The 25,399-nt window shown below is 41.9% G+C and overlaps 1 protein-coding gene across 1 annotated transcript in view; it reads right to left on the reverse strand.

The window, feature by feature from the left end:
• Positions 1–875: 875 nt before the first annotated feature.
• GAD1 (glutamate decarboxylase 1) overlaps positions 876–25,399 on the reverse strand; it is a 40,159-nt gene continuing 15,635 nt past the window's right edge. Inside the window, exons 6-17 of the mRNA XM_004744054.3 lie at positions 23,195–23,285; positions 15,909–16,021; positions 14,593–14,708; positions 14,429–14,508; positions 14,151–14,205; positions 12,751–12,867; positions 11,582–11,646; positions 7,872–7,950; positions 6,597–6,746; positions 4,188–4,295; positions 3,081–3,170; positions 876–2,308 (exon numbers count right to left, since the gene is read on the reverse strand). Of these exons, the coding sequence (XP_004744111.1) occupies positions 2,135–2,308; positions 3,081–3,170; positions 4,188–4,295; positions 6,597–6,746; positions 7,872–7,950; positions 11,582–11,646; positions 12,751–12,867; positions 14,151–14,205; positions 14,429–14,508; positions 14,593–14,708; positions 15,909–16,021; positions 23,195–23,285 (1,238 nt within the window). The 3' untranslated portion in view covers positions 876–2,134. The remainder of the gene's footprint in view (positions 2,309–3,080; positions 3,171–4,187; positions 4,296–6,596; positions 6,747–7,871; positions 7,951–11,581; positions 11,647–12,750; positions 12,868–14,150; positions 14,206–14,428; positions 14,509–14,592; positions 14,709–15,908; positions 16,022–23,194; positions 23,286–25,399) is intronic.

The raw sequence follows: 25,399 nt of genomic DNA on the forward strand, positions 1-25,399 counted from the left end.
TGTATAAAAATTTGAAGTCTTCCCTTATTACATTGACCTGGACATTTGATTGCTAAAATGAAACTGGTCTTGTAACTGAGAGGCCAGAAATCTATAGGATTGACCTGAATTCAAACAAGGGCGTGGATAGAATCATACCACAGAGGAGACTGGAAGGAACAGGGGCAGAAAGAATCAAGTGACTTTACGAGCATCTCCCTGGGGCACCTGGTCTTACCACAAGTCATGCGTGCAGTCAGTATGCTAATTACAAAGGACTCTTATCTAATCCCTCCATGTGCTCAATAAGAGAGCTCCTTGTATCCCAAATGAGTGAAATAGTATTATTATAGCTTAATAGAATCTAGAAAGTAGGACCTATTTCCTAATGATCCAGCACCAAGACATGTTTCCTGAAAAAGTGAACCGGGCCCACCGTACAAGCATGAGCAGCAGCAAGCACAAGTCTGTGATCTTAGAGGTATTCAGATACTACATATACCAAATGCTGTAAGATCCCCATTAGAAGGAATATTTGTCTGCCATGCACGTCACTGTAATCCCAGTGCCCAGAACAGTGCCTGTGACAGAGGAAGAAAACAGGTTTTGAATGGCTGCACGAACGGAACGCCAAGATGCAAATAGGAAAATGAAAAACAGGGATGGCTTCTCTTTCTCTGGGCTTGAGTTGCAAATTTTATTTAACTGCAGTCAGAATGATTTTACAGATCAGGGGTTTGGGCACCTATGATAGTGCATTGAGTCCCAGCTTCAGAATGGTAGTGACCATCACCTAAAGGCAGCTAATGGAAAGGGGATTGGCTGGGTGGTGATATGTAATGGTCGCTGGAAAGCTCTGTGTATGATACAGAATCTAAAAGAATATTTTGCTCAAATTCTCCATGGAGAATATTTTTATTTATTTATATTCTTCTTGCATACTCTAAAACGCACAGTGTGAATTTTTCTTTCTTCAGAAACAGTTGTGAGCCTGGTCAGTTCATTGGAGCTCTTAAGAAGGTCTTCGGAAACGTTGCCTTAGGTTTAAGCTAAGCGAGTCACAGAGATTGGTCATGAACTACTACAAAATTATAGGAGATCTAGTTACTATCCAACAGTTACTAGAAAAGCATTGAGAACACCAGACATATAGCCAGACAGAGAGCATAATAGAAGAGCAGATGTTATTGAAGTCATGGAATTTCCATATAGATGATTCTATGTACAGTATCAGAATTCTCTTACAGGCAGCAAACTTATGCTTCGATCATTATTTGAAGAGCACTCTAATATAAATACAAGTCTCACTAATTTTAATCTTTTTTCTTTGGCTCACAAATACACGAAAATACCATAAACAGTTTCCTGCATTGATATATAAATAAGATACATTACAAATGGGAAGAAAATACAAGACGTCTCTTTAGCATGGTAAATCTCTGAATATAAATAAGCAATTATCTCATTTACTACAATTTAAACACTTCATTGAAATCATTACATGTGTTCTTCCCCTACCCCCCAAAGGTCAGACAACAGAAATATACACAATCTACACAAATTAGTCCTTAAAAATACAACAACAGCACACCTGTAACAATGACTCGGCTATGATTTTCCCCAACCAGGATACTAATGGAGAGGGTGTGATTCTTGTCATCTACTGGTACCTTGTCTCATTCATCATCACCTCAGGTAGGAGAAACACTGATAACGGGGTCAACTCTCACCAACAGTATGTCCCTTGGTTCCTATGACACAACATCTTGAAAAACATCTTTCCTGGGATTCTTGGGCAAGCTGGTTTGCAGCATGTTTGGCCCATCGGTAACTGCTGAAGGGAAAGTTAATTCTCTGGGAGTGGGAGACATGCTGTGATCTGTCACAAGCCACACTCACGACACATACATATACATATATAGAGAGAGGTATATATAACTGTACATATATACTGTGTTCCTAGTGGGCAACTTTTTAAAAAGAACAGTATTTCCTATGAACTCTAACAAGCTTAAGTAAGTTTTAAACAATATTTTTCGAGATATTATGTTTTTCCTTCAGTGAAATATCCTATGTGGTTTAGCCATTTACAAAGGTGGTTCTAGAGAGCCAGAAGGAAAGGGAATGCCCATAAACTCGTGTTCGTGAAAGGCAGTTACAGATCCTGGCCCAGTCTTTCTATCTCCTCAATGAGGAAGTCAATATCAGACTGCGTTGCAGCTGGGTTCGAGATGACCATCCGGAAAAAGTTGGCCTTGTCCCCCTGAGGCTGATAGCCAACCATGGTCGTGCCAGACTCCATCATCAGTGCTTTGATTTTGGGAGCAACCTTGTGATGGAAAACACAAAACAAAACTCAAGACCAGTATTAACACCGCTCTCTTTTAAACAATGCGACCCACTTCTTAGTTGAAAAAATAGAGCCATTTGCTTTTCCCTATCTGCTTCTTTACTGGCATAAAGGCAAACACTTTGTATCTGAGTCTCTTCAGTGGTTACTCTCCAATGACTGAGGCCACCCGATCATAAATTCCCTCAGAAACTACTGTGTGGCTGACTTTTGAAAGTCAGTCCTGGAACAATGATAAAATAAAAAAAAAAACCAAAAAACTCTTATACACTGCAACACAAATTAAGGCTCCTGAACAATCCAGAGCCCAGGATCCACCTGGCACATAGACTATGGTCAATAAGTATTTGTTAGATGAATGAAATATTATAAAAATTCAATACAAATACCAACAATTACAAATACTATAATGGATGCAGAAATCAACAACTAGAATGAATCAGCATTAGAGTGGACTTGAACTTTGTAAAAGACATTTTAATAGACACAGTTTAATATGGAAGTTCCTAGAAATATGTATATCATTCAACTGCCCTGCATACAGCAACCTACGACAGGGCTGCATCCTGCCCCCCCCACCCCTTACAAAGGGACAATCCAGATACAAAAAGAATGTAGCAAGATGGCTTCCTAGCACCCCAAGTCTTTATTTTTTATTTCTTCCCCATTAGAAAGACACATTAAAGTGTGGATGTTCTGACCAGTTAGAGAAATTGCATAGAGTTAGATGAGACAAGGAGAGATTCCGTACCCTGTGTAGTTTTTCCCGTCGTTCAGGGCTATCCGGAATGCCCCTGAGGCTTTGTGGAATATACCAGAAACAGACGTTTGTATGCTCAGGCTGCAGAAATTTTCACAAACAAACAAACCAGAAAATTATGAGTACTTGAAAGAAAGTTGTTCCCAAAGCTCTATGTACATTGGCAGAAGGCTCCCAGACCGAAGAAATTTTTTTTTTTTTTTCTAAAAAGGGCTTCAAGAGGCACCTAATTGACTCAGTCAGTTAAGTGTCTGCTTAGGTCATGACCCCAGAGTCCTGGGATCTCCCTTTCCCTCTGTTGCTCCTCCCCCCTGCTTGTGCTCTCTTCCTCTCTCTGTCAAATAAATGAATAAAATCATTTAAAAATGGGGGGGGGCTCCAAGTCCATCTTGAAGACCATGTTACTTCTATACCAGGGGGAGCAATGCCTAGTTTATCCAGTCATATCTGGCCAGAGAATTGCTTCTTCTAACCAATTTTCTAGATGATGTAGGTGGTGTTACACGGTTTATGAGTGGACTTTATTTTACCGAACACGGGCTCCTATTCTTTTGGTCACTACTATACAACTCAGTTCATGACATGGGATGTACCCACAGCAAGCATTCAGTCAATACTAGTATGACAAGTACCTTCTTGTGCGCAATGTACATACGAACTCAGGGCAGAAACAAACAAACAAAAAATCTTTTTTTAAGAGTGGGGGAGGGGAACGGGAGAGGGAGAGAGAGAATGTTAAGCAGGCTCCATGCCCAGTGCATGAGCCCAAAGCAGGGCTCAAACTCACAATCCTGAGGTCATGACCTGAACGGAAATCAAGAATAGGATGCTTAACCAACTCAGGAGCGTGCCAAGTAAAATCCTCTTATCTACAAAGGGCTGGTCAAGAGTTGTACCATTTTAGAAAAGGAAAAGGGCAGAAGTCTTCCCAGTGCTATCGAAAGAGAAGTTCCTAGATACAGAGGGAATTAAATGAAGAGTACATAAAAATAAAAATTCAGAAGCACCTTCTGGCAATGTGGGAAAATATGGTATCAGGAACATCCCTCAGTAGGTTTTCTGGAAATGCTATGCATCAAGTCCATGATGACAACTTACCTCGCCATCAAAAACCATCTCAAATTCTTCTCTGTTTTTAATCTTGGCATAGAGGTATTCAGCCAGTTCTAAGCATTTGTTGATCTGATTTTCAAATCCCACTGTGCCCTGGTTTAGAAAAAGAAAAGTCATGTTGGTTAGCAATGGGTTGACTGCTCCTGGGATGAGCATTTGAGGAAGCTGTGCTGACCTTGTCTTTTGGAAATCCTCATAAGAGTATTCTTGGAGAGGGTTAGGAAGAACAACCTAATTAAATGAGTACAGTTTCTTCACGGCGTCACAAACAATAAAAGGAAGCATGTCTACTCTCTTTTGAAGACACTCTAGTCTCTGGGCACTTGGTCTCTCTAGGGCTCTTAGCTCCCTTCCAGTTACTCACAGCCTGGACCTGAAGCCTGTTGTTCATTTGCCTTAGGATAGCGGTACTCAAAAGTGTAGCTAGCTGTCCACAAGCTGTAACTGGTGCATACAAATACGAGAACAGAAATTGAGATTCAGCAGTAAGAAATTCTAACAGCATTTTGACAGTAATTTTATGTCTACTGACTCTAATTTGAAAAATTGATGTCTAAGCTTTACACAGTTTTTTACTTCATTTTTTCTACCAATTCATAATTTATTGTATTGGTCCATGGTAGGTTAAAAAACAATAACAACTGGTTCTTCACGGCGGAGCTGGTGAAATACTACTTTAGAACCCACCTTCCCTGGCCCTAACTCCTGGCTAAGCATGTCTCTACTCCCTGGCAAGCTACCTTCCTCAGAACACAGTATCATTGCTTTCTGGGGCCAGCGAGGCAGGCAGGTGGGGAAGCCACCGGTCTCAGTACATGCCCTGAGAGTGCAATAGCTCTAGCTCTTGGCAAACTGGTTGAGCACGAGTTTTAAAAGCCAGCAAGGCTGATTAATAACAGCAGCATGGGGGCTGTCGAGTGGGTTGGTGTCAACAAGGCGAACAGATGTGCAAGGCTGGCCTGTGGATCGTCAGTAGGCCTGGGCAGGGCCCAGCACAGGCAAAGCATGAGCCTCCCCAAGTAGTCACTGCTGAGTGTGATACCTTCGCCAGTCCACTTTCTATTATTCTTATTTTTAAAGATTTTATTTATTTGTCAGACAGAGAGAGAGAGAAAAAGAAAGAGAGAGAGGAGTGTGCATGTGCACAAGTAGGGGGAGCAGCGGGGAAGGGGAGAAGGAGAAGCAGACCCCTTGCTGAGCAAGGGGCTGGATCTCAGGACCCTGGGATCATGACTTGAGCAGAAGGCAGATGCTCAACCGACTGAGCCACCCAGGCATCCCTTGGTCAGTCTACTTTCCACTTGAGAAAGAAGCCTGCCCTGGGATCCCACCTCAGCACTAATTCACTATGAGCCAAACTCCTGGCAGATGGTTCAAGAGTTTATTGTTGGGCAAAATGAAGACGTAAATTACTGACGTAGGCCATGTGGGCATTATATTTCTAAAAGATAGGGCTCTTTCTCTTGTTACAATTCATGACTACTTATATGCTTAAAATACCTATGATTACTTTGTGGTAGAAATCAGACTATTTCTATATTAAGACAAAAATGACTTAATGAAGGAAAAAACTAATAATCTATCAAATCCATCCTACAGAAAAACACTTGACTAGATGTCTTGCTGGAAAACTTTGTCATTTTGGTATTAGTAGATACAATCTTAAGTGTGGAAATTATTAAAATTAATTTATAGTCAGTAAATAAAAACAATGGTTGCACTATAAAGCTATGAAATCAAATTGCCTTAGTTGATTACATACTTTTGAAACAAATAATTGAAAAGGCAATCCTTTCCCTCACCCATATTTAGGGGGAGATTCTACTAGTTGTTGTTTTTTTCCTAAACACAGAAATGCAACCCAAAAGGTTGATGAATGCACAGCAGCATGATTTAGTCTAACAGTATGATTTCTCAGAATAAAGTATGCAGTTTTCCAGAATAGCATATAAAATACAAATGATGGGAAAGCCATTATTTAAAAAGAACTAAAAATTGTCCAATAGAGCCCATGATTCGAGGCCTCATAAAGAACTTCAGGGTTCTGCATAGAATAATGCAGCAATTTCTTCACATCTGCACTAAATAGTTTCAGCATCCCTAAGGACGACGGAGAAAGGCCTCATCTTGGCAAAATTTTTAGTTGTTGTAAGAGAAAGTTACAAGGAAACTTCATGTTAATTCCAACTGAGAAGACTGAATGAAAAGAAGGGAGATTTTGACATAAGGGATAAAGTGATCTCGTTTGCAAACAAAGAACATACAGTTAACTCAATTACCTAGATATTGATTACACACATATTAAATTATCTGTGATATATCTTTGTCTCCCTTCTGCCAGCCAGCCTGTGCACACTGCATTTCTGTCCTATGTCTGAATTCTCTCCTTCGTACCTTTGCTTTCCACATCAGCCAGAACTTAAAAATGTCCACGTGGCGGCCACACTGGATTGCCTTGTCCCCGGTATCATAGGAGACATCATACTGCTTGTCTGGCTGGAAAAGGTAGCCGGCACACATCTGGTTGCATCCTTGGAGTATACCCTATCATGAAAATCAAGAGAAGCTTGCATCTGTATTCGTAGGTCAGAGATGGGAATGGCTTTGAAACGGGGCTGGTAGGGAAGGAGGGACTTGGGATCCCATGCAACCTTTCTTCTAATGTCTTTATAAGGCCTTGCGTTTGTTCTGGTATCTTTCTCGAAAACCACCCTTGGAAAAACTTTTCCCCCTTCTCTCTGTCCCTCTGATTAGAAAATGATTTTTTTAGTCTCTGATGCTTACAAGAAGGAACCCACCGTCTCCTCTAGGGGACACTTAGAAATGTGTGGGGTGTTTCGGCTTGTTTCCAAGACTGGGACGTACTGTGGTGTTCGGTGGACAAGGGTTGGGGATATGAATTCCCTGCAGTGGGTGGAACGGTCTCATGTTGTGAAGAATTTTCCTCCCCCAAGTGACCCCCTCCCCAAAGTCTAGTCTTTTCCAGGATCTCCTGCAATGTTAACAGACGTTACTAGGAACGTAGTAAAGAGCCTGGGCAGGTTCTGGTTCCTACAAGCTGGAGATCAACTTTTGGAATGCCTCAGTGTACCCACATTTTACTGGTGCAACAATGCTTTTGAAAGCAGGGTCCTATTATTAGACACTTCAAGAACTAACTTATTTCCAGACGCTTTTTAGTCAACATTCCTTGTTGTCCTAAGTTGACATTTGCAGATGCTGTTCTGCCTAATTTACTTCAGCTCTTGGGACCTCAGATTCACGCAAAGAACTTGTGGTATGTTCCAGGGAGCACTTCTATTCACTAGGGTGAGAGGGGTTCGCCCACCTGATGGCTCTCACGTTTGCTCGTAAAAACATGGAGGAAATGGGCAATGAAATGATGCCCTTATAGTTTCCACCGTTGACAGGGCCCTGAGCGCTGAGCAGTAGGAAGGGCAATAGAGGGCAAAGCCAGGAGGAGGCACGCGCTGGCTCTCACGGAGGCACAGGGCAGGGAAGAACGGCCCTGTCGTTTCAACAGGGCTGGCAATCTTGTGTGTTTGTCAAGTACAGTTAAAAAACAAAACAACAAAACAAAACCCAAACCGAACAAAACCACACTTTTCTCTTCTTGCACCTCGTAAAGGACACCGAGGCTGCCAGCTCCTCTTTGGAGGCGGTACAGACCTTTTCCTTGACAAGAATGGCAGAGCACTGCAAGAGCACGCCCATCATCTTGTGAGGGTTCCAGGTGACTGAGTTGGCCCTGAAAGAAGCACATGATACACTCGGAGGAGAAGGTGCAGGAGTCAGCAGGAGGCACCCGTCCTCTTGAGGAAAACGCCACCCATTGCAACTGCAGTGGTATGTGCTGCCGCGGCCTCCCCACCCTCCTACCCCGGGTAGGCTAACCAAATAGCAAACTAATATTTTGTGGGCAGTCTCAGGGCCTTATGTTGCTGACTGGCTCTTCTAAATAATTGCTGTTAAGAACAGCTCTCATTTATGAAGAGTGTTTATTGTATGTCCTACTATTCCAAGAGCTTTACTGAATCCTGGCTCTGACATTTGCCAGTTTGGGCAAGGAACCTAACTCCCCTGCGCCTCAGTGTTCCCATCGGTGAAATGGGACAATAGTGTCTACTTCCCAGAGGTTAACAAAGGGCAAATGAGTAGATACATACGAAAGGCTCACAGGTATTCCTGGAATATCTAATTCTCACAACAATGCTCTGATGTAGGGACTCTCACTCCCTCTCTTTAACATGGAGAAACTGAGGCATGAAAGGGTTAAATGCGTCACCCAAAGTCAAACAGCTGGCCTGAGTGCCTGAGCCAAGAGGAGAGTCAAGTCCGGTGGAGTCAAGTCCAGGAGCCAGACTACAGAGCCGGTGCTCATAACCCTTCCGCCAGCCTGCCTCCCTCTAGGCAACAGACCCTGGCCTCCCTCTGCCTTCCTGTTCTTATTAATAAAATGGACTGGCGATGCTGACCTACCTGCTTATGAGGTAGTGTGAAGAGGGACCCCTAAAAGCAGGGCTCATTTGGATAACTCTAGATTTTTACTCCTTAGCAACATTATTTATGAGCCAAATGAACACAATGTTGCCAGTGTAGGCTGCCATGATGGCTGAACAAGCATGGTTTCCTAGCAACCATATCAGTCGTTCAGACACAATGACGGGTTAAGCAGCACACTGGCTGAGCCATCACAGAGACCACTGAGTCGAGTGCCCGAGGACTGAAATGGGGTAATCTTCAGTGGTTTACAGACCCCTTCCCAACAGCCTGGCCCAGCACTGGGCTCTGCACTTTCATACCCGAGAAGGAGGCTTTCCCCAGACCCAGCAACTGGCTCTGAATTATACTGCCTCTGTTCTCCCTAGAGCTAAATCCTTGCTGTGAATGTTGAACCTCTTCATTTTGCTGAGGTCTATTAGATAGAGAATAATTTAGTGTCTAGGTGGTGATAGGGTGAGTACTGTGTTTCAAGGAGAAGTAAGTCCTGAAGTACTTTTCCCCTTTGGACATAGTACAATAACCTTTGTGAAAGAGACTCGTGAGGAACTCTTTAAAAAGGTGACTAAATGTTTGGTCATCAGTGTCAGGCCATCTTTAAAAGGTAGTGGATTTAATCCATTTTCTCATAGCTATCATTCACTGAGTCATTAAGAAACTTTATTTAGATCTCATAAAATGTCTTAAATGGTTTTTTGAATGCCTTAGAGGGCTGAAGTCAAGGGTTCTTTGCTGTTCCAAAGGTAAAGTAACAAGACATGATATGGATTCAGTTTCTTTTAGAAGACATATGTGCTTTAAAATGTTAGAAAAATCTGTGCAAAATGTTTCAGGTTTTCCTGGATTCAAAGGCAGAAGATGGAAATTGCCTGATAAATCTAAAGTACAGTTGGATTGGTTCATCTACATTTAGCATATTATTCTCTAAGTCATAGGGTCATGTAATTATGCTTCCAAGAGTCAGTCCCACTCAAGTCAGTCCCATTCACCTTGACACTGGCCTTCAGAACTGAACCAGAAGGGAAGAGGCCCAGTAGAGATAGCTGAAACTCATGCCAGAGTCTTCATTGTGAGAGAAGCTGCTGTGTGGTCTTCCCCTCTCCCCATTCACCTCTCCGCCTCAGTGTGCTCTCACCTCTTTCTACTTTGCTCCAACCACACTGGCTTCTTGGATGGAAGCCAAGAACAGACCTACCCCAGGGCCTTCGTACTTACCCTTCCACTATCTGGAATACTCTTTTAAGTATCCTCGCTTCCTCTCTCCCTTTATCCCTATATCCATTGAAATGTCACATTCTCAGGAAGGCCTCTGACTGGGCATCTGTGTGGCTCCATCTGGTGAGCAACTGCATTCGGCTCAGGTGGTGATCCTGGAGTCCCAGGATCGAGTCCCACGCAGGGGCTCCCTGCTCAACGGGGAGACTGTTTCTCCCTCTGACCATCCCTGTGTCATGCTCTCTCTCTCTCTGTCTCTCTCAAATAAATATATAGAATCTTAAGGGGAAAAAAAAAGGCCTCTGACTACCCCATCTCCAATGGCATGCCTTTGTCTTCACAGTTACCCAACCCTGCTTCATTTTTCTTTTCTACGAGGCAGACTAAATATCTCCTTATTTGTGAACATCTAGCTCACTGGACAATAAGCTTCAGGAAGGTAAACCCCCCAGTTGGTAATGCCTTCTAGATCCAGACTTATTTTTCCTATGTGTACCAGATACCCATTTTTAAAGAAAAGTGCCACAGATGACTGGACTGAAGGTGGGTGACTGAGTATTCACATCATGCCTGCCTGGTTCATGACAGGTGCTCAGTAAATATTTGCTGAATGAATACATAAATTGAGGTGAGTTTGGATCAAATTGTTGGAGTCAGGTTAAGATCATGTTTTGCTCATGACTACACTGTCTCAGATTAGAAGCTTCTGTTCCTGACACAAAACGTGCCAGGTTAGCAAGTGAACACAAGAAATGGTTCTAATTCTAGCTGGCAGGGTAAGGGGCCTGGTTCTCCTAGGCCGAGGGGGGATGTCCTGGCAACAATGAGTGAATTGGGAAAAGGCCAGATGAGCTTTGATGCCTCAGTGCTCCTCTGGGTAATCATCTTTGCCTCTTCAGCCACTGTAGGTGACAGGAGAAGGGACCGCCATCTGCAATGGGTGCAAGATCCAAACATGCCAAAGGCTTTGACCACCCACCAAGTAAACTCAGTGACTGAGAAGAACAGGGAACAAGGTGGTAGGGGCAGGGGGTCAGTTTGGGAGCCTGTGCAGAAATGGCTCAGTTCCTGGGGAAGAAAAAATAAAAAGTAGGACCCCTTTCCCCCGCCGCTGAACTTCAACGGTGAGCCAGAAAATAAGTTAGTTAGGTCAACCAATCAACTGAGTTAGATCAACGAAATTAGAACTACTCCATTCTCAGCAGTCAATTTAATGACAGAGAAGAGCGTGCTGAATCCAAGCCCCTTTCTGTGCTCTTGGCAAATACCCTCCAGTTATGGAATGAGTAAGTTAAGGGAATAAAGTACCCTCCTTTAACCTTGAGATCTCTGCACAGCTTACATTCTCTTCTTGACCAGCCGACCACGCAGCAGTCACGTCTGCCATTGTGTTCACCACGTTGTGTTGTCACTGTTCACTTGTCTTTCTCTCTTTCTCAATGGTGAACTCACTGAGGACTCATCTGACTGGGAATCATTTTTGATTTCCCAGGGCCTAGCATTCGATAATTCCTCAGTAACTGCCTACTGAACAGGTGGATGTAGTCCAGTGGATGTAAGACCCTGGGACTCAGGGAGGGACCATCCGCGGATGGGGTGGCACAGCCTGGGTGGCCGCGGATGAAAGGCCTGGACGGAGGGCAGCCCTGAGCTCGGGCCCTTACCTTTCTATGCCGCTGAGTTTGTGGCGGTGCTTCCTGGACATGAGCAGCCCGCCGCCCCAGGCAGCCTGTGAGGACAGAGACAGGAGGGGGAGGGGGACAGTGACACTGAAGAATCGCAAACCAATCACTCCACACGGCTAAGCAACTATGAGAGAGAACGTAAATGGTGACAAGCATGAGTTTGTTTGACAAAAGGAACCTACATTGATTGTACAGCCAGTGGCCATTGTAATTATCATTTGTCTCTTCTTCAAAACTCCTTCCAGGTTAACCTCACAGGGGCTGTGTGAATGATTTAGGTAAATTGGGTCTGAGCCTCTGGTGCTGAGACCCAAAGGCCAGAGTCCTGTGTTAAGGGAGCCACCATGGCTCTGGAGCCTACCATCTGATTCTCCCTGGGATAGAGTTCTAAGGGCTCCTGGAAAAAACTTGGAAAACAACAGCTCTGTCAGGTTTGGAGGTCCCCCAACAGCGAGACATTTTGGTGGGTACCTTGATGCCTGTTTACAGAACAGCTTGGGACACCACATGACACAACAGCTTTTGTTGGTCATGGGCTCAACAGTCAGGCACATTACCCACCTGTCCGGTTGTGAGAACTTATATCCATAAGAGAATGGAGAGAGAAAAAGGAGAAAATACACCCAATCTCCCATGTGGAACATGTACCATTTATGTTCCTGGGAAATTTGGGGACTAAATCTCTCCGTTGATAACCCCTTCTTTATAGGGTCTATTTTTCCTACATGTACCAGATGCACAGGTTTTTTGAAAATTGTCATAGATGGCTGGACGGAAAGCAGGTAGCTGAGTGTCTAGATTCATGTCTACTCTCCACACATTGGAGCATATACATTTTCCCCTCTGAAACCAGCTATACTCCCTTCTGTAAACATTTGTCTAGACAAAAGCTTTCTGGAAGGGTGAGGGGGACTGAAATCTCACGAGGACCACAGAAGACAGTGGCAGGCAAGGGATGAGTCCTAGAAGATGTCCAGGCCTGTAGTGTGTGCCGTCATGAATGGTGGGCTGGAGGCCACAGGAGGGCGAGCTGACCGGGATGGGGGCAAAGGGCCAGCTGGGGCGTGGGGAGGAGCTGGCAGCAAATGGTAAAGCAGAGTGTTTCCACCCCCCAACACACTGGCCGCTCTGTGAGTTACAGCACTTACGTCGACATGGAGCCACAGGTTGTATTTCTCACATATATCCGCAATCTCCTGTATGGGGTCAAAAGCACCGTACACTGTCGTGCCGGCAGTTGCGTTGACATAAAGAGGAATAAACCCCTACAAGGGAAGAGAGACGGGGAGATGAGACTTTCCATCCTCCCCCGTCCACATGCAGTAGAACTGCAGGAGTCTTCCTCTGTACCAGAGATCAGCAAGGTGGCTGTGCTGTCAGGTATGATATCTGGGAGAATTCTTTGTTGGTCCATCGGCTCATTCATTCAACAAATAAGTTTTTGAGTGACATTTACGTGCCAGGCCCTATTTCAGAGCTGTGGAGGAATACAGCAGTGAGAGCAACAGATGGAGACTTCTGTTCTCATGGAGTTAACATCCTAGTGGGGAGTGACAGACAACAAACAAAATTCGAGAAGCAAAATACACAGTATGTTCTACGGCGGTAAGTTCTATAGCAAGCAGGAAAGAGGAATCCTAAGTGTGTGGAGTGATGGGCAGGGAGCTCTGAACATTGTCCGGGTATGATACATTTTAGAAGCTGTGTTACTCTAAGTGTATAGATGTAACAATGATCCTGAAGCATCGTTTGCTTATTTAAAACACAATGGAAGCTGGAACGTTCACGAATAGTGAACACAGTAAAATGTTCATGTGAAGAAGAAACACATGAGGAAGTAGAGTAATAGGGCGAAGACAGGCTTGGGGGAATCTAGGAGTCCTAGGTTTTTTTTCAAGCTCATTTCCTCCCAAGCCCCTTGTCGGTCCTAGTGACATTTCCATCCATCTCCTCTATTGACCAGCAAACAGTTAAGCTAGAGAATGAGGTTTGAGGATGTAACCAAAACAACGAGTTGGTAAATGCCGGATAGCTACCTGGGACTGCCTCGTGGATACATCTCATCTGTGAGGTTTTTTTGTTTTGTTTAATAGAATTTATTGAGGCTGGATTCACCGAGTACCATGGGCCATCTGCCAAGGCATAGAAGCACTCTGCTAAATAGAAGCCCAAGCTAAAATGGTATTTGTTAAAATGAGATTATACCTAACAAGCAGCAAATAAAAAGCTCAATTAGGCTGCATTTTCTTGATGCTTGGGTAGTGGATTTATTGAAGTACATCAAACTAATCACTTGGCAAAGTAAAGACAGGACAAGTGGCTTAATTAAGACTGAATTCCTCATTTTTTAAAAAAATGACAATGTATAGACACAGCTTTAAAGTGAAATCATTTCAAATTGGAAATAAGCAAATAACTGAGATTATAATTTTAAGAAACACAATTAAAATTCCCTCTCATATTATCAGAGACTTTTATTATCTAGGACAGAAAGATGTTTTTAAAAATTTGTATCCACCAGAGTTTAGATGCACCACAGAGTACATACCTTTTGCTTGGCATCAAGAATTTTTGCCTCTAGATCAGCTGGAATTATCTTCCCCCTGTAATTATTAAAAGGGAAGAGAAATTAAAATGAAGAATCAATGAGATTGCACATGAAAAAAACTTTAGCAGCAGCAAAAAGTAATTTAATCGGATATTTTCAACAGACCATTAGCAGCTTGGCATACTGTACTGAGTCAGTGCTTAAGCACAATAAAACAGATTTAACAGATGAACACATTCAATACGTCAAGAACCTAATGCTTACTCTCTCCTCCCTACCTTTCATTGCATTTTATCAAAATCACGTTGTCAGTTCCAAAGCCAAGTGCAGCTCCAGCCTTCTTGATGGAATAGTGACTCTGCAACAAACAGAGGGCTGGGGTTAGAGATGAGACAGTCCCTTGTAAAACACCATAAGCCACAATCAAGATCATCCAACTCACATGTTCTGAGGTGAAGAGGACCAGTCTGGGAACGGCTGCCATGCCCTTTGTCTTAACTTCCGGGAAGAACTTGTAGCGAGCAGCCATGATGCTGTACATGTTGGAGATAGCGCCCCCTAGAAGCAAGCAGATACATTGGGAGGTATGAAGCTCCATTATTATTGTTTCTAATAATAAAGACTGAGCTAGTATCTTAAGAGGCAACAGAGGCAGAAAGGGGAGGGACAATATCCTGTTAGGTTTTCCTGGCTTCCCTATTGCCAGGACTTCCCTTTGGTCCCTTTGCCTTGGGAATACGAGTAGTCACTCTCATTACCAGAGCCATCTAGGCAATTTGGCTGGAGGTGATTCATGTACTCCAATGCCCATTCCACCTGAAGCCTAGACAGAAATATAAGAGGTGGCAACGGCAGTGGCTGCAAAGAGACAGGTGAGTTACAACTTATCTGCTTTCACTTTCTGCTCCATCTATTTCCTGAACAAAGATGAATCTATTCTCTGAATTAGAAAGACAGAAAAAGCAAGAGTAATGGGGCCTACAGAAGGAAACAGTGACATTGCCTGGATACTCTCCTCAAAGAATAGCTCAACTGAGTTATTGAGTCATTTGGGAGAGCTCTAAGTTTATTAAAATAAAACCAAACTTGTGTTTACTTAAATAAAGATTATTTAAACAAGGAGATTACTTAGACACAAAGGTTACTTAAACAAGGAGAATGGAGGTAACTCTCTAGGTATGTCTGGCCAATACAAACTAATCACTTTTGTATCAATTCCTTGACAGTTAAACACGCAAATTTATGGCCAACTTGAATTGCCCGGACAATTGTCATTCTTATTCTTCTCTTCCCCTTGTATATAATCATGCTGTCCCTGACACCATCCCACAGTGCTGCTTAACCTCCAAGAATATTTGTCCTTGTTTTAAAGATTCTTACTGTATCTACATTAAACTAAAAACTCAAAGTAGATATACTGTTTTGGCTGAAATCAATTAGTCAACTGATAATGGTGATTCACTGATTCCCCAGAATAAGCAAATTGCTGTTGACAGACGAGCGTCGTTTAGCATGATTTGAACACATCCTCTGTCAGTTTTTATAGGTGAGGCACAGGCTATGTTAGGTAACATACATAGAATGCAGCATTCTTGCTAGACTTCACCCTGACAAAGAGAAGGCAGGAGAATTGAAAAAAAATATTTTTTAAGGTCATTGGTCTTCCACGAACTCACTTTACGTTTAGTGTTCTCGAGGATCCCAAGGGTCTATACTACAAATCTTGAGGAGAGTTAGGGAAGGAGAAGAGAAACATACCAGGAGAAAATATCCCATCACCGTCTTTACTTGACCACCCAATTATCTCTCTCATCTTCTTAAGTGTTATTTGCTCCATCAGGACAAATACTGGTGCAATTTCATATGTAAACCTGGATAGGTGGTGGGAAAAAAATGAACATACAGAAGTCAAACCACTTGTTTGGAGAACACAGACGATTGGTTTAGTATTTGTACTTGGGTTCTAAAAAAAGGTGTATTCAAAACCTCTCAAACATTTATTTCCTGGAAATTCAGTAAGGCACCAATCATAAAATATCAGAAACCAGCCTGGATTACCTAGAGAGGTGGTGGAAGTTCCTGCTCTGTGCTTTCTTATCAACAAAATAGATTTTTATCTGAATGGAATGTCTTAGATGTGGTCCACCCAGAGAAATAGAAGGAAAGAAAATGACTTTCCTGGGTCTCCTTCACGCCTAAGATCTAAGAAGATGCAAATACTAATTGAAAAAAATGTATTCTAAGTTCTACTTAAAATTGGTTTGCCACTGACCGAAACTGATGGTCAGTTTCATACTTGTAGAATCTATAAAACTCAGAGCCAAAATCTATCTTTTAAAAACAATGTAAACATCGGACATCTAACTGTGAATCTAATTGGAAATATTGACCCAGGTTTTAAAGATCTCAATATAATTATCTACATGGTTTTTCTACTGATAATCCCCAAGGACAGCTATGTTTCTATATTTCTCTGAAGTCAATATCCGTCAAGAATAATTATAAGTGATGATTTTCTAATTACCAATTATAAATAATAAGAAGATAGTCAACTGGCATCCACAGCTAACTGTAGGCTCTCAGATATCCTGGTAGGCTAGCTTTCTCTGTCTTCTAACAAACTGATTTGGAAGTAGCAAGCCATACTCTTCTCAATGCAATTAAGAATGGAAGCACAGTCAAGTAGACTGAAACAAGTAGTCACTGAAACAAGATTGTGGTACCGAGGATAGGGATTAAGAGAAATCAGAGACGGTCCATCCATAGAAAATTAAGTCAGAAAACAAAAAGATTTTTACTGAACCTGAGGCTCTTTGTCTTTCTGCTTTTTGCTTGGTCTCCTTAAGCATTAGAGCCTGTGGGCTCAGCTCAGACCATGCTTGCTGAAGAGAGACTCCTAGATTGGCTCAGCCAAGTGATATGTGGAGACTTTATCATTGATTAGGGGGTTTGGGCAGAATGCCAATCCTGAGGACTAATGGGAATTCTTGCTCGTTTAATGATTTAGAAAAGCTATTTGCAAGGATGAGATAACAATTGTACAATAAGACACAGGTGAAGCTACTAAGTTTTAATCATGGGGGGGGGAAGCAACAAATTAATCACTTGGTAGTAAAAGAGGACAAAGAGATCCTGGAGGACCCTCAGGATATATCTGTCGGTAGAAGAATTTTGTTTCCAAAAAGAATATGTCCATTTTCCTTGGGAGGACCCTTGAAATTTAGGAGGAAGACCCTTGGAAATCATGTGTTCAGTTACCATCACCTCTGGAGGTCACAATCATGCTTTGGTTCTGCTCTGAGCCCCATCACCGTAGCAACCAACACTCCCTCATGTCTGATGGCCTGATAAAGGAAGAAGAAGAGAAGGATTCCTGGTTTAGCCTGTGCTGTTGAGTGTACCCAAGAGGAAAACTCATGATGTGCTTCCAACCATTCTTGAACAAATGTGGTATCAATAGTGCCACTGGTTTTTGGAAATGTTGGAATGGCAAAAATGTTTGCATGGTGGAGAGGTACTGGCAGCAGTATGTGTGCTGGAATTTCATGACACCAAGTGAGAAGGCTTTCTGGCAAAAGTCAAGGAACAAATGGAATCACACACCATAACATCAGAACCTTATCCAGGATTAGATGAAAACTGAGCTGGAGTCAAATCAGTGTTAGATGGCCAGGCAGGAACCACATGGAGAAAGGAGAAATGATGGCACTGAAGGCCAGGGGTTGGTCCACTTCGTGATTTAAATTAATTTGGGTCCCACGTTTATATGAATTAGTGATTCTACCTAAGGACCGAGAACATGGCCATTACTCTCAGGATTAGAAGGAAGAGTCCAGAGAGTTTGATCATGAGACCATTTGATCTCATCTGTTCCAGTTTCCTTTTCTGTGCCAGGTACCCAGTTCCTAAACTTGTCTTTCAGTTTTATTCAATAAATACATATTGAGTAGTTATTCTCTGCTGGGTAGCATCTTACACACTGAGGAGACAAAGATGTTATAAGACATCATTCACAACCTAGAGGAGGAAGCTTACTAGGATGAATCCAGCACCTGTTTCTTGGCCTTGCTGCATCCTTTTTTTTTGACAGTCCTTCCCGGGATGTGAAGGACCAGTTATCCCACAGCTAACACCAAGCTTATCCTGATTCACGACTCTAGTCCTAACATCCTCTTCCTGAAGCTGATAGAATGGTCTAAGTCTGCTGATCCTCAGCCAAGCCTGACAAATGAACTAACATAGTGTTCCCTGTTCCTGACACTTCTCTGATCGTGCCTTACCATCCTGGGCTATGTTTGACAACAGGGATTCTGCCTATACCCAATGTGTGAAGTTTACCCTAGAGCAGTGGTTCTTAACTGGGGTCTTGGAGGCCTCTAGAAATCCTAGGAAAGCTACTGCCCCTCTCTCCAGGAAGAAAATGAGGATAATATATCATTTTTGTATTATAGGAGATTCTCCCCTTGCAGCATGGACTCCAAGTTAGGTACCCCTTCCCTAAATGACAGATAAAAGCAAATAAAGCCAAGAGATCAAAGGTCAAATATGGATTCAAAAGAAGCGGGTTAGATGCTAAAGTCAGAGTACAAGATGACATTTCAGAATCAGAGAACAAGAAGCTAAAACTGCAAAAGGCTGTGGGGTGAAATTAAGAACATGGGATTGGAAGTAAGCATTCAAAACAGGATGGTGAAGATCATGAGGGACACTAAAGGAGAGTTCCGAGACTTTCTCTATTCTGAGTAGGGTACTGAGTTTGCCCCTTTGTAGTGGTTCAATTCCACTTCTTAGTGGGATTCACTTCAAACTGAAGCAAACTGTTGAGAAGCTCTATTTCTCTTGTGGCAGAGTCTGCTTGTTGCTAACCAGTATCAATGTTCCCTTACTTCATTCAATTTCATTCAGGGTTGCAATTCACCTAGCTCAAAGACTACATTTTCTAGCCTCCCTAGGTATGGCCATGGGACTAAGTTCTGGCCAGAGAAATGTTATGGGAAATGTTATATGAAACCTTCTGAAAAGGTTTCTTAGAAGGCAAGAGTGTGTTCCCCTTTTGACTGCTTGCCCTCCCTCCTCCTCTTTCTTTCCTCCATCTCCCTCTCTCCCCTCCCTCGCTCTCTCCCTTCCTCTCTCTCTCAATCCTAATTCGGGAACACATAAGTAATGGCTAGAGCTCTAGCAGCCAGTCTGCGCCATGAGGTGATTCTGAATATGAGAGAGCCATGTGCTACAGTATGGATTAGAAAGTCACAAGGAACCTGGGTCGCTGGTGACTGTCAAACTGGGAGCTTCTTTAATGAGAGAAATAAACGATTTTCTATGTGGACTCTCTAACTTCACACTCCTCCTAGATTTCTCCTTACAGATGTGGCAGATGGCCCATCTTCACCTTAAAAGATAACATTTCTAAGGGGAAACTTAGTGAGCCCCTCTGGTGTCCAGAGATGATGAGAGACAGAAACAAAAGAGCTGGGAGCCATCTCAAACAGTGACAGTGACCTATGCAGTGGCTGCCGCTCTTAGGTGTGTTTGCTGCTCCTTGCAGACACTGGGCACTTAAGACTGGCACCTCCTCCAGTCTTCTTCCAGAAGTGGCACTTCCTCCAGAGCCACTCTGTAGGATGGATATTATTATCTCCCACTTTCTGAAGAAGGAACTGAGGCTCAAAGGAATCCAGCAATCAGCTTTAAGATCTCAGTATGTTTCAGAGTCAGAATTCCAAGCCTTTTTACCTCCCAGCTGCTTCTCTGTGACAAACGAGACCGGCTTGCTCCAGATTCCTCTCTAACAACCTGCCTACCAGTACAAAGTGACTGATGACTCCCACAGAAAATTTCTCCTGTGTAATTTCTATAAAAATAAAGCACGGGATACTTGAAACCGTAACCTCATAACAAAGGGCTGTGGCTAGATCTTGCCATTATGATTATGTATTGTCATCAGGTGCTGGAGGGAAGGCTGTTGTTTGCACTTGGGTGCTGTTCAGCCTGCACGGTTGTGCTCAGGAGCCAAGTTTTGGAAGAGAAGAGCTGGGCATGCCGCAGGAAGCTACAGATCTTTGAGGTCTTCTTTGGGTCTCTTCACTGGGTCCTTGCCCAGAAGAACAGACCTCAAAGCTATATGCACAGGCAGGTATGAAAGCATGAACACCACTGGTCTTTCTATTTTCTGTTAGCAGTCCCATCCCTTATAACTTTGCCACTTGAATTGGGAGACTGGGTCATTCTTTCTTGAAAGACTATACTGAGGACTATAGTTCTTACTATTACCAGTGCACCGAAATGCAACAACAGTACAAGTCATCAACAGGAGTATATTACTAATTAACTCCTTCTCCTTTTGTCATTCTTTCCCAGGTTTATTTTTAACACCAACCCAGTGGGAGAGGGAACTTTCCCAGGGGAGCAAATTTCTGCATCAGCTTCTGACGGTGCCGCCACATTTCATGATGTTCCAGGAGAACAGACTTAGAACAATTTCTAGATAATAGTTATTACTTCTTCAGACAATGCCTTGTCTCTAGAACCGACAGAAACTATTTCACTGTTTTAAATAACCTTCTCTATCGATCTGCGGGAATCGGGTCATATTTTATAAATATCCACTGTGTTCAGTACAGCTGCAATTACTATGTGCCATTTAGTTGGACTGGCCTTGACCTCAGATGGCTGGGACATATTTTAGTGTTTCATGGCTGAGCTGAGGTAAGGAGAGAGTAAGGGACTTGATTTTATGAACATACACACAAAGGAGAATTTGTGAGATCTCTCTGATTGAAGAAAAATCTTTTAGGAGAATATCTGGTCAGGAACGGTTCGAAAGAGTGGGTTCCTTTTATTTACCTTGAGATTGGGCTACATGTACTAGGGAATTACAGCTGAAAATCCCACAGAAAACACACTTACAGACGCGGGGTGAATTCAGAGCCTATGTTAATAGGAGTACTTGGGCTTTAATGGATATATACCTTTCACTCTATTTTTCTCATTTACTTTCCAAACAGTTAAGTTTTTCAAAAGTTGTACTTCCCAATTTAAAATTGTTCCTTAGTGTGAGATGTTCCAATTAAGCATTAATGTCTTTTTTCAAGTTATAATTAGTACATTATGAGTCTGGGCTTGCTGATATATTTTTATCTCACAAATCATGCCAGAGTGAAGTTTGTAAAGGCAAGGTTTTTTTTTGTTTGTTTGTTTGTTTTTGTTAGAGGAGGCCATATAAGCAACTGCTTCTTTGACCCCAATTCCTCTTGGCTCTTCATAACCTCAGTGCTCCAACACAGACACTCTGTGAAGTTAACCATGACTAGCAAACAGGGAGCATGAAAATCATTTTTGTTTTCCATCAATTTAATCTTTCATGTCTTTTAGCACTAAAGGCTTCACTTGTCACATTTGCTTTTTAAAAATTTGTCACTGTTGTTTTAAATTAGCAAACAAAGCAGGAATCCTTAGTTACTAGAAACCAGCCTACCTATCTTTCTTTCTAAGATTTTATGTATTTATTTCAGGTAGAGAGAGAGAGAGAGTGAGAGAAAGTGGGAGCACAAGCCGGGGGCACAAAGGGAGAGGGAGAGGGAGGCACCTCACTGAGCAGGGAGCTGGACACCAGCTCAATTCCAGGAGGCAGGGCTCAGTCCCAGGACCCTCGGATCAGGACCTCAGCCAAAGGCAGATGCTTAACCAACTGAGCCACCAGATGCTCCAATAGAAACTTTTCTGAGTGGAGTTAGGTATTTTGAGTCACAGCATTAAATAGCTTTGGTACACACACGTATCAATGTATAATTTTTAAAAAAGATGTATTTATTTATTTGAGAGAGGGAAGGAGAGCACAGGAGGGGGAGGTAGAGGGTAGAGAGAGAGGGAGAGAGAGTCTTGGGGCTTGATCTCACGACCCTGAGATCACAACCTGAGTCGACACCAAGAGTTGGATGCTTCCTCAAATGTGCGACCCAGGCAACCCAATATATAACATTAAAGTGACTTTTCAGGTTTTGTGGCTGGTAGCAGTTTGTTTAAGAAACATAGAATACCTGGAACTTTAATAACTTACATTCAATCTTGGTGTCAAATGGAATTTCTCATTTTCAGCAATACCCCCTTTCACCTAAATTCATTTTTCAAATCTACTTTATCATGAACTTAAAAAGTGGATGATTATTTTCCAAGTATTTCCACAGTAACTACAACCCATATAATTCTTATGTAGCTATTTAAAAAATTATTGTTAGAAACTTGTTCAATTATTTTCCCCTGGATACTTGAGTAGAATGTGGTTCCATGAGCTGGGTGTGTAGGTAGTGCTAAAACATCGCAGTGTTGAGAGAAAAGACAGTACTCAGTAGGCTATAACAACCCTCCATCAACTTGTAACCTGTCCTTGTCTCCAAATAGGGCATGTGTGTGTAGAGGAAACTGTGGGGCTATCACAAGACTACCCAAGAAGTACTTGTACCCCAGGGCCTTAGAGTCACTTTCATATAAATTTATAAGAAATTGGAAACAAATGAAGGCTTTGCTGACTCAAACAAGTATGGAAAAAATTTTAAATTCAGAAAAACAGTGAGTTCCCTTGAAAGGAATATGTATCACTACCAGCTGAATTTTGTTTTAGAATTTTTAAGTAGGCAATAGGTTGATCAAATTAGTTTGTGGCTCTCTGGCAGCTTTCACTGTGAAGGAAATATGCTCTAAATGATGAAGACAAATGTGCTTAGAAGGAAAAAGATCATATTCCAAAACGTGACCTCTTTAAGATCCATCATTAAGATACATGGTATCTTTTAACATGAAATTTCACACTAAATTCTGAAAGCTAGGATTATTCTTTCTTACAACTGTGCTCTATTATTCATTAAAAATAGCTTATTGAGTGTTTACTATTAAATCAGAACTGTGATAAACCGAAAGACTGTAAGAGAAAAGAGGACTAAGACAATTGTAATAAAATTATCATAGAACCATTGGAAGTGGACTTTTAAAGCAACAAGCCATAATCACATATCATGGGTGCTTATATGAAGATAATATGTGGAACTTACATATTGGTATTAGCAGTTGATGTCAGCCATTCGCCAGCTAAACCAATTATATCCAATCCAGTGGAGAGCTGGTTGAAAAATCGAGGATGACCTGGGGAGATGAATAAGAGGTAAGCATCAAGGCAAACCCAAATTTTTCAAGCTGTCTCCAAAGCAAAAGTCTGGCCATATAGATCGTGCCTCCATCCCAGGAGTCTAATGGAAGGAAGGGCAGGTTGACCCAAGCTATACTAACCTTTAGCATTACTGAGGGTCCCCAACTTATGCTTCTGAAGCAGAATGTTTTTTAAGTTAAAAAAAAAAATCCTATGTCATGACACTAATAATCTTTCCGGTATCTAATTTGTTGATTTTCAGATGAACTTCTCTGTCATAATAATTTTTGAAATTACAAATCAGGATGTGGTGTTCCTACTTTTATCTATAAATATTTCAACTTGTAATTTAACATTTCAAGGATTCAAGATCAAGTGGGTCAACAATAACTGATGGAGGAGAGCCTGCAGGCCTCAGAGAGGGCCTGTGGCTCTGTGGAACAAACCAAGCCTGCGGAAAGTGCCAGACTATTGCTGATTCTGGGGGCATGCCGTCTCTGGATCTCCATGTCACTCAAATATGATGTCAGGCATTGGCATCTTTTGCCCCTACAGTCAGGTGACCATTAAACTAAATTTATTGCTGAGATGACCCGGCACTTCCTCTGTGAAACAGAGGCAAATATAGTCTCCTTTACACATCAAGTTGTTGGTACAATAATTGTTACTACTTTATAACTCTAAAAACCTGTGCAACACAGAGTATGCTTTAATGGGCTTTGTTCTCAGCAAATTCAGGATTATTGCCAAGTTTTGGCCAACTTGGCGTTCACAGGAAAACTCGATCCCACATCAGCAGGCTTGGCTAGGCTGTCATGAAGGTGTCAATGCAATAGATTATCTAGGGGTGTGTGACAGAGAACTGGTGTTAGAGAGATATGCTGACTGCTCTGTTTCCAGTAGAAATTGCTTTTGCCTCTGAAATGACTGTCCGAGAGCTACTCTTTGACTGGTCCTGGTCTGAGCCTGCTTTCTGAAAATGTCTGCTTTTCCTCATACATAATGGAGACTCATTTAGAGCATCCAGACTATGACTTCTTATATCAGAATATACTAATCACCATATCTCAAGAGTACTCAAAACACAATACTGATCTTCAGGGAAAAAAGTGAAAGAAACATAAACAGTAAGATTAGTGTAATTATGGGCCCAGATTCCAGACATTCGTGTAGATTACTCTCAATAGCTTAGACTAATTCCCTTTATTCTATTTTGCTCAGTGCCAACAGAATCTATGAGATATCCTGCACCATGACAAATTTTGTTGCTGTCTGTTAAAAAATACACAATATCCTTTTGAAAAATTTTAACAATAAATATATTTTTAGAATATTTTATTTATTTATTTGAGATAGACAGAGATAAAGACAGAGAGAGCCGAAGAGAGCACAAGTTGTTGGTAAAGAGAGCACAAGTTGTTGGGGAGGGAGAGAGAAGAGAGGGAGAAGCAGGCTCCCTGGTGAGCAAGAGCCCAATGTGGGACTCAATCCCAGGACCCTGGGATCATGACCTGAGCTAAAGGCAGATGTTCAACTGACTGAGCCACCCAGGCACCCCTTAACAATAAACATCTCTAGACAAGACCAAATATATATGTATATATTTATCATAAATAAAAGGAATCACACTATTTGACAATGTATCAAAGCCACTCAATATGGCAGAGACAAATGATGGACAAAGACAGACAGACAGACTGACAAAAATGCCCTCAAATAAATATGAAACAGTATCTCTTTGTCCATTGAATACATAAAGGAAATGAAGTTGTCTAAAACCTTGCTTTTATCTTACGACTACAGCATTATGCCCCCAAAACCTTATACCAGAATTTCTATCAAGTAACAAAATAACCTCTTTTAAATTTAAATTTCAATTTGCTATATTTGATGGAATAACAGATGATAGATGTGCTAGTAAGTCAGGTAGGGAGAGAAAGAGTTACTGTTCAAAGTTAACTTTTTCAACAAATAAACTTTTTTTTTATAATAAATTTTAATTATGGCAGTCTCTCCAAAGGATCTTTTTTTTTTCTTAAAAGGTTATGTTTCTTTTATTTTATTTTTTTTTTTAATTTTTTATTTTTTATAAACATATATTTTTATCCCC

Source organism: Mustela putorius, unplaced genomic scaffold (assembly GCF_011764305.1).
Source record: "Mustela putorius furo isolate JIRA1106 unplaced genomic scaffold, ASM1176430v1.1 tig00003869_pilon_pilon_pilon, whole genome shotgun sequence".
Taxonomy (NCBI): Eukaryota; Metazoa; Chordata; class Mammalia; order Carnivora; family Mustelidae; genus Mustela; species Mustela putorius.